Here is a 15,282-nt window from a genome sequence, read left to right on the forward strand (position 1 = left end):
CAATGAAGCACCTACAAGTGTTTTTCTTCTATTGTATTGAACCTTTAACTATTTTATTTCTATCTTGCTTAACTTATTATTAAGCTGGTAAACAGCATCAAAAAGTTACATTTATGGAGTCAGTAAAAAATATATTTTTAGGGGAGGCCTTAAATACTGTAATAAGACACTATTTACTAAAGGTCGATTTCAATTAATTTTAAACCGATCTAAATCGATGTTGTGTGTCTGCGGCTAAATCACACAATTACTAGCAGACAATTTTTAATTTGATTTTTTTTTTAGTGTGATTTTTTTTTTTAAGTGTGTGATTTAGCCCCAGAAATGGATGTAAAGTGCCAAAATGAACAGCTACTGTTACATGAGAGATCATATTGTGACATCGGTGGAACTTCCTTTAATGCTGAGACAGTCAGGAGCTTCTGCACTGAAAAAGAGTTCAGATTGGAATTCATTTTCTGTAGAGCTCAGGGAGCGACTGATCAAACAAAAAAGTTGCTGGCTCCTTTGCCGGAGCCCCGAGCTGTCATTATAAAAACAGCGCTTATGGTATTGTTCAGCTGACGTTACTGACTTGACATTTCTATAGCTCAATTTGCAGAGAGACACTGCAAATAATGATGTGTATAAAGGCTAAATCACGGTAGGGGGATATATATAGAAGTCATTTTTAGAATATCACAGGAATAAAAAAAATAAAAATACGGAGGTGTTCGGAAGCTGGAAATGTCGGCGGCTCGGTGCAAAACTATCTTTGGCGAAATCTTGTCCCTTGTATTGCAGTGGTACACTTCTGCCAAAGTGCGTGGGTAAGCAGTTATGGAGCAAAACCGGGGGCATTTGCAGAGAAGTAGGCAGCAGGGGTGGCATGAAATGAGGGCAGACTGCTACTCTTTATACCCTTTATAGTATTGATTCTTTGGTGAACACACTCAAGAAAATGGCGCAACCAGATGCAGATGCGACAGTATCCGTGCATCAAAATAAGAGACTAACAATCAGGGGAACAACTAGATATTTCTGGGCCCGATAACAAAAGTTAATATGGTCACCTATGATAAAATGGTAAAAAATTTATACAAACCCATGGAAAACGCGCTAACTGTAGAGCGGCCGCTGATTGGCTCCGGCTCCTGACAGTTCCTACATGGGCTGGTCAGTCAGTCAGGAGCCGGAGCCAATCAGCAGCCGCTCTGCAGTTAGCGGCCGCTGATTGGCTGCTGGCTCCTGACAGTTCTCAATGAGCAGTCAGGAGCCGGTTAGCGGTGTTTGTGGTCACACACATACACCGCTAATGTAAAGTGTCTGGTCGGGTCACTAGTTTTTTTTTTTGCCATGACCAGGGATGCTACGGAGACTGGCGCCAGGATGTAGGTGAGTATGGGATCTTTTTTTTACAGGTATACCCGTGGATTCTACAGGAGAAGTGGACATGAACATCTGGCAGCAGGTAAGTATGTGTGTGAGGTAGGTGAATGTAATAAAGTTGTACTTTAGACGGTGTGTGTGTACTGTGTTTTATTAACTATTTATTTTACAGTGGGGGATTGGGTGCCACCACCTGCTGGCACTTGTAGTTCCACAAGTGCAAAAGGGTAGGCTTGCTGGCACCTGTAGTTCCACAGTAAAATACAATAGTTTTGAATAGAGATGAGCGGTTCGGATTCTGTGGAATCCGAACCGCTCCGAACATTGGGGATCCGAGTCCACCCGAACCCTGTTCGGGTGTTCACCGCCTGACTCGGATCCCCGTTCGGGGCCGAACGGCGGCCGCCTGATGTCGGATTCTCACTAGAGAATCCGACATCAAGTCTCCTCGCGTGTAGGGCAGAGCGCAGTGATAGCGCTCTGCCCTACACAGACACAGACACACAGCCGCCAGCGGCAGCTGTGTGTTTGTTACAGCAGCCAATGAGAGTCACACAGACTCTCATTGGCTGCTGCACGGAGGGAGCCGGCTGGAGCTCACACATGAGCTCCGTCTTCCGGCTCCCTCCTCAGCGTGTGACAGAGCGGACGGCGCGGGAGCGGGGATACAGGTAAGTTTTATTTTTTTACTTGTCAAAGGTCCGGGGGCGCTACTGGGGGGGGTCTGCACTACTGGGGGGGGTCTGCTACTGGGGGGGGCAATACTACTGGGGGGGCCATACTACAGAGGGGCCTGCTACTGGGGGGGGCTATACTACTGGGGGGGGTCTGCTACTGGGGGGGGCCATACTACTGGGGGGGATCTGCACTATTGGGGGGCCATACTACAGAGGGGCCTGCTACTGGGGGGGGGCTATACTACTGGGGGGGTCTGCACTACTGGGCGGGGCTATACTACTGGGGGGGCCATACTACAGAGGGGCCTGCTACTGGGGGGGGCTATACTACTGGGGGGGGTCTGCTACTGGGGGGGCCATACTACTGAGGGGCCTGCTACTGGGGGGGCCATACTACTGGGGGGGCCTACTACAGGGGGGGCCATACTACAGGGGGGGCCCATACTACAGGGGGGGCTACTACTGGAGCAGCCTACTACTGGGGGGGCCTGCTACTGGGGCAGCCTACTACTGGGGGAGCCATACTACTGGGGGGGCATACTACTGGGTGGCATGCTAATGGGGGGCATACTACTGGGGGGGCCTGCTAATGGGGGACATACTACTGGGGGGGCCTGCTAATGGGGGGCATACTACTGGGGGGCATTCTACTGGGGGCACTGCATAGTGGACCCTACTACTAAGGGGACTGCATAGGGGGCACCACTGCTGGGGGACATTGTGTAAGGGACACCGCTACTGTGGGCATTGTGTAAAAGGGTCACTACTGTGGGCATTGTGTAAAAGGGGCACTACTGTGTGTCGTAACATAAATAAGAGACACTACTTTGTGTCTAATGTGAATCAGGCCCTATGTGCGGTGTAATGCTAATAAGATTGTGCACTGTGACTCCTAGGGCCGTAGCCCACTTTGTAAACAAGTACTGTGACTCTGCTGGCCGTACCCCACTGGGTGGGTGCACTACTTTTCATTTCTGCCACTGCTGTGTGGCAATGTGTCATAGATGTGCTTTATACTGTGGTGTCTGTGTCGTTGTGCCGCTGCTTTGTCGCTTAGTAACCAGTCAGCTCACTGCAACCTTTGGCCAATAATGTTGAAAACAATATTATAAGCTGTGATATGGTCTAAATTGACTGGAAATTAATGTTATTGAGGTTAATAATACTCTAGGAAGAAAAAAAAGACCAATTTATGTGATTTTAGCTTTTTTTGTCAATTTTTGTAAAAAAATCCAAATCCAAATCCAAATCCAAAGCCAGTCACCGCAGTTTGGCAAATCCAAATCCAAATCCAAAGCCGGACGACGAATTAGAACCAAATCCAAATCCAAATCCGGCAAAAATGGTCCGGCGCACATCCCTAGTTTTGAACTATTTTCACCATTATTACCCCTGTACCAACCGCTTCAGGGGTGCGGGGAAGAGCCCCGGCTTCAGCCTAAGCCTGGGGTTTCGGGAGAGGGAGGACCCCTTCTTGGGGGGTCCCCACCTCCCCTGAGATCCCCGGCTTGGGCTGACCAGCTTGGAGTGTAAATGCTTTGACCCTGGAGACCCGGTGATAGGGTCTACTGGGTGTCACATTACACCGCGGTCGGTTTGGGTCCAGTGCTGGTTTTAAATATAGGGGGGCTCCTACACATTTTTTTCCCCTATATTTAAAACCAGCACTGGCCCTGCCGCCAGGTGCTGGTTCCTAAATTACAGGGGAACCCTACCCGTTTATTTCCATGTTCTTTAGGAGCCAGGACTGCCTGTGTAGTCCGGGGTTGGTTATGCTTTTGGGGGGGGGACCCTACGTCATTTTTTTTAAATATTAACCCTTCAAATAGTGTTAACATGCAGAAACATACACAAATCACACTGATCTGTGTTTCTGCCAAACTCGCAGCTCAGGAGGTGGTGTGTTTGAAACTTCAATTTATCATGGGGTTTGCTACAATCTCACCTCCCGCCTACCAAAGGTCTCGCAACAAAGGGGGCGAGCTGTCGATGTTGAGTGACAGCTCGTCCCCTTTGTTGCGAGACCCAGAGTGACGGAGTGCCCATCGCTATCTGGGTCTCGCGCATGCGCACTGGCCCACCATCGATCCGGTTGCGAGTGCAGAGTGCTTGCGACCGGGTCTGAATCAGGCCCTCTGTCCCTGCAAGGAGAGTGACTGGGGAGACAGTGGGGGGTAAAGGGCGATGTAGGAGGTAGAGGGTAACAGGAGGAGGCAGTGGGTGGCAAGGAGAGGCAGCGGGAGACATAGGGTGGCAGGAAGATTCAGAGGGTGGCAGTGGGTGATAGAGGAAGGTAGTGTCTGGCAGGAAGAGGCAGAGGGTGGCAGTGGGTGACTGGGGAGGCAGTTCACACGGGAGGCAGTAGGTGACAGGCTTAGGGAGTGGGTTGCAGGGGGTGGCAGTGGGCGACAGGGGTGGCAGTGGGTGACAGGCTGTTTAATAAATGTTTTTTTTTCTGTTCCCCCTTCACATCCCGCACTGTGCTCCCCTGTTCCTTCACAGGGTCTGTGCTCAGTGCTCCTCTCCTTCCTCCTCCTCCTTCCTCCTTCCAGCTGTTTCTTTTGCCTCCACACCAATCCTCACATATTTCCCCCCAGGCTGTACTTACAGTACTTAAGAACATCTTCACACCTTCACTAAGGGGGAAATTTAATAAAGCTTGGAGAAAGATACAATGTTTACAGTTTGAAAGATGGCAATTAGGAGCTGATTGGTTGGTGCTTTATTAAATCTCCCCCTAAAGCTAGGTACACACTAGATGATATGTCATCTGATCTGGCACAGAGCGACATATCGGGCACATCGTGTAGTGTGTACCCGTCCTGCATGCAAGTCCAACGGGCAATATCGTTAGCCTCCGCTGTCACTCCGGTGCCAGATCCCGTCGCTAGGTCGTACACACCAGCCTTTAGAGAGCTGGCTCCTCTGAGTCTATCCACTGCTGGCTGCTTGTGTGTCAGCTACTATTGCAGGGGGGCCAGGAGACGCTGAGCACTGGGGTAGGGACGGGACTGCTGACTGCTGCTGGGTGGGAGTACAGGAGATCCTGAGCACTGGGTTGGGGGCGGGGTTGCTAATCTCTCAGCCAGTGATCCGAGGAGTCTGAAGTAACAGACAGTTCAACTGGTTTCAGACTCCAGAGATCACTGGCTGTGAAATCCGAGGGGTCCTCACCCTGCACCCATGTTTATTCGCGACCCTATGCTGAGATGATCACGACCCACTTTGGGGTCGCGACCCAGAGTTTGAGAGTTGCTGTTATATAGTGCATAAGGATCAGAGCAGAGCCACCCCTGTCATACTCCGGAGATTTGATATAAAAATGATTAGAATAATACAAAGAAGATATTTATAACTTATAAAACATCTTCTTTGTTTTTATTTAATAATTTTTATAGTTAACACTCACCAGCTCTGTGGAGCTCCCTGGAACTGCAAGGAGACGAAAGATGAGGCAGCAACAGCTCAGCCTCGCTTCTATAAAGTCAGACACTGCTTGCAGAGCTCTGGACTGGGTAAGCTGTAAGCTGCACAGAAAGAGAGCTAATAGAGGCATGCCTCTGAGTATGGGGGGCATGCCTTGAGCACTGATAGACACCTTGGATGTGTCATGTGACCAGGAAGTGCAATGCAGTGTTTAGAGATCAGAGCTAGCCTCAATCTGCAGCAGCATGAGAAGACACAGTGATGCAGGTAGGAGAATCATTGGACACTGAAGCTTAGTGTAGTGAGGGGAGAGCTACAGTGAATAGGGGGTGAGACAGGCTCCCAGCACTCAGACCCATCTCCATGTGTGCCTCCCTAGCCATTGACTTCACCGCACGTCACTGATAAGGATGATATGTGTGGACTCACAGCTCCAGCTTACAAGTAGATAGGTTACAAACTACTTTATGCCTAATTTTCAACATGGACATTGAGGACTAACTAGAGTTATTTTTAAGTCTTGGGGTATATTTAGTAAAGTGAGAGTTTTTAGAAGTGGAGATGTTGCCCATAGCGACCAATCAGATTCTCAGATTCTACTTAACATGTAACTGGCACCTTCTATAAGATAATAGCCAGATCTGATTGGTTGCTATGGGTAAAATCTTGATCCTCTGATGAACCTTCATGATTGATGGGAACGCGTTAGAACCTGGGTTCTACCTGAGCATTTTCCCTGCACCAAACACCGGCATTTACCAGCTACAGACATCCGCCTCAACGGAATTTTTAAAGAGACTCAGCAAGATACACTGGTCTCCGCTCCCTTACGATGCCTCGGCATACCCGTCTGGAACACGCTACAGGTGCTGCTAAAATACAGACGCCTGCCTAAAGGGATTCCCAATAGATACAGAAAGGCACACTTGCCGAAGGGAAGGATTACTCCCCCCTTCTTCACGACGCATTGGCGATTCCAGCTGGAACACATTGCAGGTTCGGTCAGGACGCAGTAAGTTTGAATAGACTATTGAGGATTTACCTCCTCCATCTACACTATTGCGCCCTCCGATTGAGTCAATCTGCATGTGACTGTGTTAGTTTAGGGTTGAGATTTGCTCCCCGAAATATCTATTTACTGTGCAAACACTGCAGATATCTCCCGGTGTTTACATAACTGAGTGAGCACCTTGATTGTCACTGAGCTTGTGCATAGCCAGTGACCCAGACGCTGGAACTCCAAAGTGGGGAGGAGGAAAAAGTTATCCCGTTCCAAAGTATTTAATTATCAAATGTGCCTTATGTCTGACTTTATGCTGCTGGTATGATTAATTGTCAGTGGAGTTGATACATTCTATACAAAGGGGATACACATTAAACAAGCATTGAAAATTAGAAACAAACAGCAGGTGTTTCTCAATAACCTTATTTTTAAATTTTTTACTTTTTTCTTTTGGGCTAACTAAATTAGCTGGAATTATTATTTGTTGTATTATTAATTTGTAATTTATTTGTATGATTAAGTGATGATCTTTTTAAATGTATGTTTTTATTCTTATTAAAATTGTTTATAAACCAAACCTTCATTTTGATCCATAACACTACCCAGTGTAGCGCAATTATTTGGTTAACTGTCCACTTCTAAAAACTCTCACTTTAGTAAATATACCACTTGTAGTCAATTGAAAGACATGAATTTGAAAAAAATTTAACATTCCTTTAAATCAGTGGCTTTCATCTGCAGGCCTCAAGTAACCCTCATCAGGTTATGTTTTCAAGATTTCTGTCTGTGGAAACAGGTAGGATAATTACTGACCCAGCAATATACTGCAGATCAACTCACCTGTGCATGATTAAAGAAATCCAGTAAACATGACCTGTTGGGGGCACTTAAGGACTGTAGTTGAAAGCCACTGCCTTAAATAAATGATAATGTTCTACATCGCCAACTGCTGACTAAGGGGTCTATTTACTAAGCAGTGATAACAGACAGAGTGAAAAGTGATAAGGTGCCAGTCAATCAGCTCCCAACTGTCATTTTTCAAACACAGCCTGTGAGATGACAGTTGGGAGCTGATTGGCTGGCTTTTCACTCTGTCACTTTTCACTCTCTTAACACTGCTTAGTACATAGACCCCTAAATGCTGTACAATCCCAGGCAATTAGTTCTTGCTTCCATATGCTAAGTTTACTTCAAATGTCCATCAATCAAAACACAAATACTCTGCTTATGAGAATACCAGCATCCATTTAATAGCAATGTCTCCCTCTGATTGACATGGCCACTACCTACCTCCAGACAGTAGTTGAGATTTGCTCTGCATGGAAGGACTGGGGTGGTGGAATCTGTTACTGAAGGACATGAACAGGTGTTTGCAGAATTCAATCGGCAGCTCCACCTCCAGAAAAGTTTTCATGAACAGCTGGAAACCTTCAAAGTCGATTGCCTAAAAATGAGAATCACGTTTAGATAGGACGTAGGGTTCTCCCTGCCACAGACTCTGATTACCTGCGCCATAAATGGCATGTTATGGAGCGTACACACGGTCAGATTTGTCAGACTTGTCAGATTTGTCAGATGAACGATTTGAACAATTTGAACGATTTTACCAAAGTTTTGAACGATTTGAACGATTGAACGATTTTTGACTGCATTAAAATGAATGGAATCGTCCAAGTCTGACTGCAAACCCATCAGATGTCAGATATCGTTATCTGACAAACGGGAACGCGCATCGTTGATCGTCCATCGTTCAGGCATGTCAGATATGAACGATTTTCCTTCAGATATGAACGACTGAACGATTTTTAAATCGTTATCGTTCATATCTGAAGGAAAAATCTGATCGTGTGTATGCACCATTAAGCTGCATACACACACAACGATTTTGTTACCAACGATTTTATGAACGATTTTCTGTCAGATTATCTGTCAGATTTTTTTAAAGTGTAATGAACGATTTTTTTGAACTACAAACGATTTTTGCATATTCCCTTAATCAAAATCGTTCAGTTGACAAGTCTGACTGAACTACAAACTACAAACGTGAGCGCGCATGAACGATAATCGTTCATCGTTTGACTCAGAAAGTGAACGATTTTTTCAAACGATAATCGTGCAAAAAATCGTCGTGTGTGTGTATGCCGCTTTAATGTCTGCGTGATTAGCGACAGGTGAGTTCAGCAGTAGAGCAATAGATTGCAGTGTAATATTCAGCACTGGTGAGCATGCTGCATAGTAACTGACTAACATTTTGGTCCTGTTTTTTGTGTATGATGCATTAAATAAGGATTTCTAGTGGGGTTTCATTAAGGATGGATTTGAACATTTATAAAAACTGGTGCGCTGCTTTGATAGGGCGAACGAATAACTGAGTACTGCAATGAATAATAATGTTCCTAAAACTTCCACCATATCTCAGATTGCTAAAACTAAAATGATAAAAGAAAAATGAATTACACCAAAAAAAAAAAAAGTTTTGTTTAAAGGGATAATACAGACAACAGGAAAGTACATTTACATTGTGTTGTTTTTGTGTTAAATACCCTTTATCGGATACCCCACCTTCAGATAAATATCATCAGCTGCGATTCCATCATGTATTTTTGATAGCTTATTCCAGTGTTGGCTAACCTTGACACTCCAGCTGTTATGGAACTACATAACCCAGCATGCACTGCTACAGTTTTGCTATTAGGGCATGCTAAAACTGTGTCAGGGCCTGCTGGGATATATAGTTCCACAACAGCTGGAGTGTCAAGGTTAGCCAACACTGGCTTATTCCATCATCTGCAGATGTAAACAATAATGGCTGCCTCCACACCCTGCACATGAGGTACTATACATAGCATATAAAAGGTTTCACTCTTTTTGACAACCTACAGCAGTGATATTCAACTTGTGGCAGCACAGATGGTGTAATGGTTAGCATTACTGCCTCACAGTATTGAGGTTGTGGGTTCGATTGCCACTACGGCCCTAACTGTGTGGAGTTTGTATATTCTCGCTGTGCTTGCGTGGGTTTCCTCCCACACTACAAAAATATACTGGTAGGTTAATTGACCCCCAACAAAAATTAACCCTAGTGTACATGTGTGTGCGCATGTGATAGGGAATATAGGGCCTGATTCAGACCCACTCGCGAGCGGCTGTCCGCTCGCAAGTGGGTCGATGGTCTGCACTGAGCATGCGCACGACGGAGGGAGCTCCATCGTGCGCATGCGCCAGACACGACGAGCGAAGGACTTTCCTTCGCTCGTTGTGTCCGATCAAAGGGGGCGTGCTGTCAATGTTGATTGACAGCACGCCCCCTTTGGTGGGCGTGCCGGGGGCGTGCCTCCCTGACGGGGGCGTTCCCACGGGAACGCCTCCCGTCAGAAGCCGGCCCACTGACATCACTAGTGATGTCAGTGGGAGTGATTTTGGCTCTGATAGAGCCAAAATCACTCCGGAGCTTGCGGTTGAAAACCTCAACCGCAGGCTCCGGCTCGCAATTTCGATGGTCGCGATGGTCACGACAATCGCGGCCATCAAAATGCACGCTCGTATAGCCTGTGGGTGGTGACCCACAGCTATACGAGCGTCCAGGAGGACGCTCCATGAAAATGGAGCCCGGCCCTCATGCAGAGCGTGCGCTCTGCTCAGAGCATACGGCTCTGAATGAGGGCCATAGATTGTAAGCTCCTCTGGGGCAGGGACTGATATAATGACCAAATATTCTATGTAACGCGCTGCAGAATTTTTGTGCGCTATATAAATAACTGGTAATAATAATAGTAACTTGCGGTCCTCCAGCTTGCCCCTCCTTGTCCTCCATACTCACAGTTCTCTACCCCACTGCATGTAACCGAGGTTGTCCAAAGTGAACAGCCATCCATTTAAATATTACACAGTTGCCATTATTAAATATGATAGATAGACAGACAGATAGATACAGGGTCGTAACGAGGGTGGGACACTGCTTCACTGCGCCCCTTACCCCAGGCCCGGACTACAGATGTCAGAATGGGAGGAGGCTGCTAAGACTCAAGGGGGTAGGGCCAGGTCCGGACTGGGAGAGCAGCAGTAGTGGTCGTGGAGGCTTTAGCTATTAGACAGGCAGCTACAGTGGTGGTAGGAGGCGGAGCTGGGAATGGAAGGTAGTTAAAATGGCAGGCAGGGATAATGAGGACATAAGCTGGGAATGGCAGGCAAGGATAATGGTGACATAAGCTGGGAATGGCAGGCAGGGATAATGGTGACATAAGCTGGGAATGGCAGGCAGGGATAATGGGGACATAAGCTGGGAATGGCAGGCAGGGATAATAGGGACATAAGCTGCAAATGGCAGGCAGGGATAATGGGGACATAAGATGGTGAATGGCAGGCAGGGATAATGGGGACATAAGCTGGGAATGGCAGGCAGGGATAATAGGTACATAAGCTGCGAATGGCAGGCAGGGATAATGGGGACATGAGCTGGGAATGGCAGGCATGGGTAATGGGAACATAAGCTGGGAATGGCAGGCAGGGATAATGGGGACATAAGCTGGGAATGGTAGGTAGGGATAATGGGGACATAAGCTGGCGAATGGCAGGCAGGGATAATTTGGACATAAGCTGGGAATGGCAGGCAGGTATAATAGGGACATGAGCTGGGAATGGCAGGCATGGGTAATGGGGACATAAGCTTGGAATGGCAGGCAGGGATAATGGGGACATAAGCTGCGAATGGCAGGCAGGGATAATGGGGACATAAGATGGGGAATGGCAGGCAGGGATAATGGGGACATAAGCTGGGGAATGGCAGGCAGGGATAATGGGGACATAAGCTGGGTATGGCAGGCAGGGATAATGGGGACATGAGCTGGGAATGGCAGGCAGGGATAATGGGGACATGAGCTGGGAATGGCAGGCAGGGATAATTGGGACATAAGCTGGGAATGGCAGGCAGGGATAATTGGGACATAAGCTGGGAATAGCAGGCAGGGATAGTGGGGATATGTGCTGGGAATGGAACCCCCCTCCCCCCTTCACCATCTCCCCATCTTCATCCTGTATCTATCCCCCTTTTTTATTACATCTTCCCCCTCCCCTGGTCTCTCTTATACTCACACTCAGGGCCGCCCTCGATAGGCGCCGCCGCCTTCTCCATTTGCCGTGTACACGCTGATATTGTTACCAGTGGGCGCCCTCCCTGCAGCTGGGGGCTGGAGCTCACTCCTGAGTTCCTCCTTCTTGCTCCCGCAGTGTGTGTAGGGAGAGACGTGAGGACAAGGAGCTGTTGGACGGCAGCGGGCGCTGGAGCGAGGCTACAGGTAAGTACAGTGATGTGTGTGTCTGTGTGTGATTATGTGTAAGGGTCACTACCACTGTGGGCACTGTATAAGGGGCACTTCTACTGTGGGCATTGTATAAGGGGAGCATCTACTGTGGGCATTATGTGTATAAATGGCACTAGTGTGGGCATTGTGTAGAAGGGGTACTACTGTGGGTTGTAACATGTATAAGGGGCACTACTACTGTGGGCATTATGAACCTCATTCAGAGGCGGTCGTTAGATGCAAGCGGTCGCACAGAATCAGGGCGGCCGCTTGCATCCTGAACGGCCACCTCCTTGTCAATCATTAAGCTGTGGGTTACCACCCACAGCTTAACGACCGACCAGGTTGATGGTCGCGATGGTGATCCCCTAGGGTAGGGCCTGGGCACTCGTAAGCCCCAGGGAGCTTTCTGCTCTGATGAAGCAGGAAGCTCCCCACTGACATCACTGATGATGTCAGTGCGGCCGCCCACAAAACGGTAGGCATTCGTAAAGGAACGCCTCCTTTATAGAAACCACCCCCCGGGCCCGCCTACCAAACGGGGGCAACTGTCGATCGACATCGACAGCTGCCCCTTTGGTAACGAGCTCCGGAGCGACAGAGTTTCTCTGTCGCTCTGGGGCTTGCGCACGCGCAGTGCGGCCGCTGCGCATGCGCAGGCCAAACCATCGAGTTGGTTACGAGTGCATCGGCATGTGTATAAGGGGCACTACTGTGGGCATTGTGTATAAGGGGTACTACTGTGGATATTGGCCCTGATTCAGACCCGCTCGCAGCTGCTGGTCGCTCGCTGGGTCTGTGGTCTTTTTTTTTTTTCTCCGGCCACTAGCAAAGCTGTGGAAGACCACCCACAGCTTGTGCGAGCGGCCAGGAGATCATTGCGATAATCGCGACCATCGGCCTTGCGACGCCACCCTGCGGTAGAATCTTGGCTGCCGCAAGGCCGAGTGGACTTCCTGCTCTAATAGAGCAGTAAGTCCACTACTAACATCAGTAGTGATGTCAGTAGGGCCTCCCACAAACGCCAGGCGTTCCTAAGGGAATGTGTGCGTTTGCCCAGCCACCCCACCCTACCCACCCACAAAACGGGGCGAGCTGTCACTCACCATCGAGAGCTGCCCCGTCTTGTTGTGAGCCCCGTAGCGACTGAACTTCAGTCGCTCAGCAGGGCTCGCAAATGCGCACGCCGGCCGCTGCACATGTGCAGTTCTGTAACATCGGTCCACTTGCGAGCGCTCAGCGCTTGTGAGCGGCTCTGAATAAGCTCCATTGTGTATAGGGGGTACTACTGCGGGTCGTAATGTGAATAAGGGGCACTCCTACTGTGGGTATTATGTGTATAAGGGGTACTACTGTGGGTCGTAACATGTATAAGAGGCACTATACTGTGGGCATTATGTGTATAAGGGGCACTAGTGTGGGCATTGTGTATAAGTAGTACTACTGTGGGTCGTAACATGAATAAGGGACACTACTATGTGGTGTAATGTGAATCAGGGGAACGATGGGCCTGATTCAGCAAGGAACGCACGCTAGCAGACGCACGCACCCATCCGCTGCGAGGATTATGCTAATCAATGCACACGCACGGAGACCGCAGCACAAGATGCAAATGCCCAGCCCCAAAATAGCCGCCCGTTTCCCTTTACTCACAGCCTGATCAGCATAAACATCGGTAACATCGAGAACCATCGAACCCATACGCAAAATAGTGGTTGACCTGACCTTCCGCAAGATTATGGCCGCTTCCTGTGGACAGCTTACAGTATGGCTGCTTATGCCATCGCACTAAATAATTATGCACGCCCATATAATGGCGTTATTATAACGCCTGCGTTCGTCAAAACCCACAAACGGCACTTCCTGCCAATCAATATTGGAAGGGTTTGCGTACACACTGCGTGTAGTCTGCGTACCATTACCCGATTGCACTGGCTAGTTCGCACACGCCCAAGTGCCTGCGCAGTGCGAAAACATCGGCCAAGTGTGTGCGTTCTCTTCTTTGCGTTCATTGCTGAATCAGGCCCTATTTGTAATGTGAATAAGATTGTGCTACTGTGTGTCATAATTTAAACTGGTGGTGTGACCACGCCCCTTTCTTGTGAGACCATGGCCTTTTTGGCGGTCCCTTTATATAAAATAGGAGGGAGGGCACAAATTTAAAGTTTGCAGGGGCACGCTGAACACCCTAGCGCCAGCCCTGCTCACACTCTCTCTTTCCCCCTCTTTCCTGACTATCTTTCGTCATGTTTGTTTCTTAGGGGGAGATTTAATAAAGCTTGGAGAGAGATAAATAGCACCAACCAATCAGCTCCTAACTGTCACTTTACAGGCTGTATTTGAAAAATGACAGTTAGGAGCTGATTGGTTGGTGCTATTTATCTCCAATTTTATCTCTCTCCAAGCTTTATTAAATCTCCCCCTTAATACTATGCCTTGAGGATCTGCTATTTCATATTGAGGCCCAATGGTACTTCATTCCAAAATGATATTACTATATTATAAGACGATTACTAGCCAACATAAATAATACATCATGAAAAAATGCAGCACAAGATGCGGCATGTGAAAAAGTCAGTAAAATGCTGTCAGTAAATTTTATTAACGTGGTTAGTAAAAATATTTTCAAGAGTTGGCAGATTGTTGTCCCAGAGTAGATAAACTGTTTTATATAAGAGGGACGTGATAAGTTGGGCTATGCCTCATCAGGGTACTGTAGTGGTTCTTAACATGTTTAAGTTCTTGTACCCCAGAAAAGAACAGTTTAAGGGGCACCATTTTTTTTATTTGCCCTGGGCGCCATTAAACCTAGTCACGCCTCTGGATAGATATGAGACAGACAGACAGATACTGTAGACAGACAGACAGATACTGTAAACAGACAGATGGATACTGTAGACAAACAGACAGACAGATACTGTAGATAGACAGATATTAGATAGATAGATAGATAGATAGATAGATAGATAGATAGATAGATATGATAGATAGATATTTGATATGAGATGATAGATAGATAGATATTTGATATGAGATGATAGATAGATACAGTAGACATGAGAGAGAAGAGATAGATAGATAGATAGATAGATAGATAGATAGATAGATAGATAGATAGATAGATATGAGATGATAGATAGATATGAGATGATAGATAGATAGATATTTGATATGAGATGATAGATAGATAGATAGATAGATAGATAGATAGATAGATAGATACATAAATTTGATATGAGATGATAGATAGATACAGTAGACATGAGAGAGAAGAGATAGATAGATAGATAGATAGATAGATAGATAGATAGATAGATAGATAGATAGATATGAGATGATAGATAGATCTTTTGTTCTATACATTTATAAATGATGTTGCAAGTTAAAAACGCCATAAACGCAAGATAAAATTTCATACGTACTTGTTTGAGAATGTCTTGCTTCTAGCTCACATGTAACAGAAGAGAAAGACATATTAGTAAGACAATGACAATTTCTGCACACACTG

At 47.1% G+C, this 15,282-nt stretch overlaps 1 protein-coding gene across 1 annotated transcript in view; it reads right to left on the reverse strand.

Moving 5' to 3' along the window:
* The window catches only part of DGKB (diacylglycerol kinase beta), a 511,490-nt gene that overhangs the window by 495,855 nt on the left and 353 nt on the right, over window positions 1-15,282 (reverse strand). The window contains exons 2-3 of the mRNA XM_088453127.1: window positions 15,197-15,217; window positions 7,765-7,918 (exon numbers count right to left, since the gene is read on the reverse strand). Of these exons, the coding sequence (XP_088309253.1) occupies window positions 7,765-7,918; window positions 15,197-15,217 (175 nt within the window). The remainder of the gene's footprint in view (window positions 1-7,764; window positions 7,919-15,196; window positions 15,218-15,282) is intronic.

Source organism: Taudactylus pleione, unplaced genomic scaffold (genome assembly GCF_031769625.1).
Source record: "Taudactylus pleione unplaced genomic scaffold, aTauple2 ptg000571l, whole genome shotgun sequence".
In the NCBI taxonomy this organism is placed as follows: domain Eukaryota; kingdom Metazoa; phylum Chordata; class Amphibia; order Anura; family Myobatrachidae; genus Taudactylus; species Taudactylus pleione.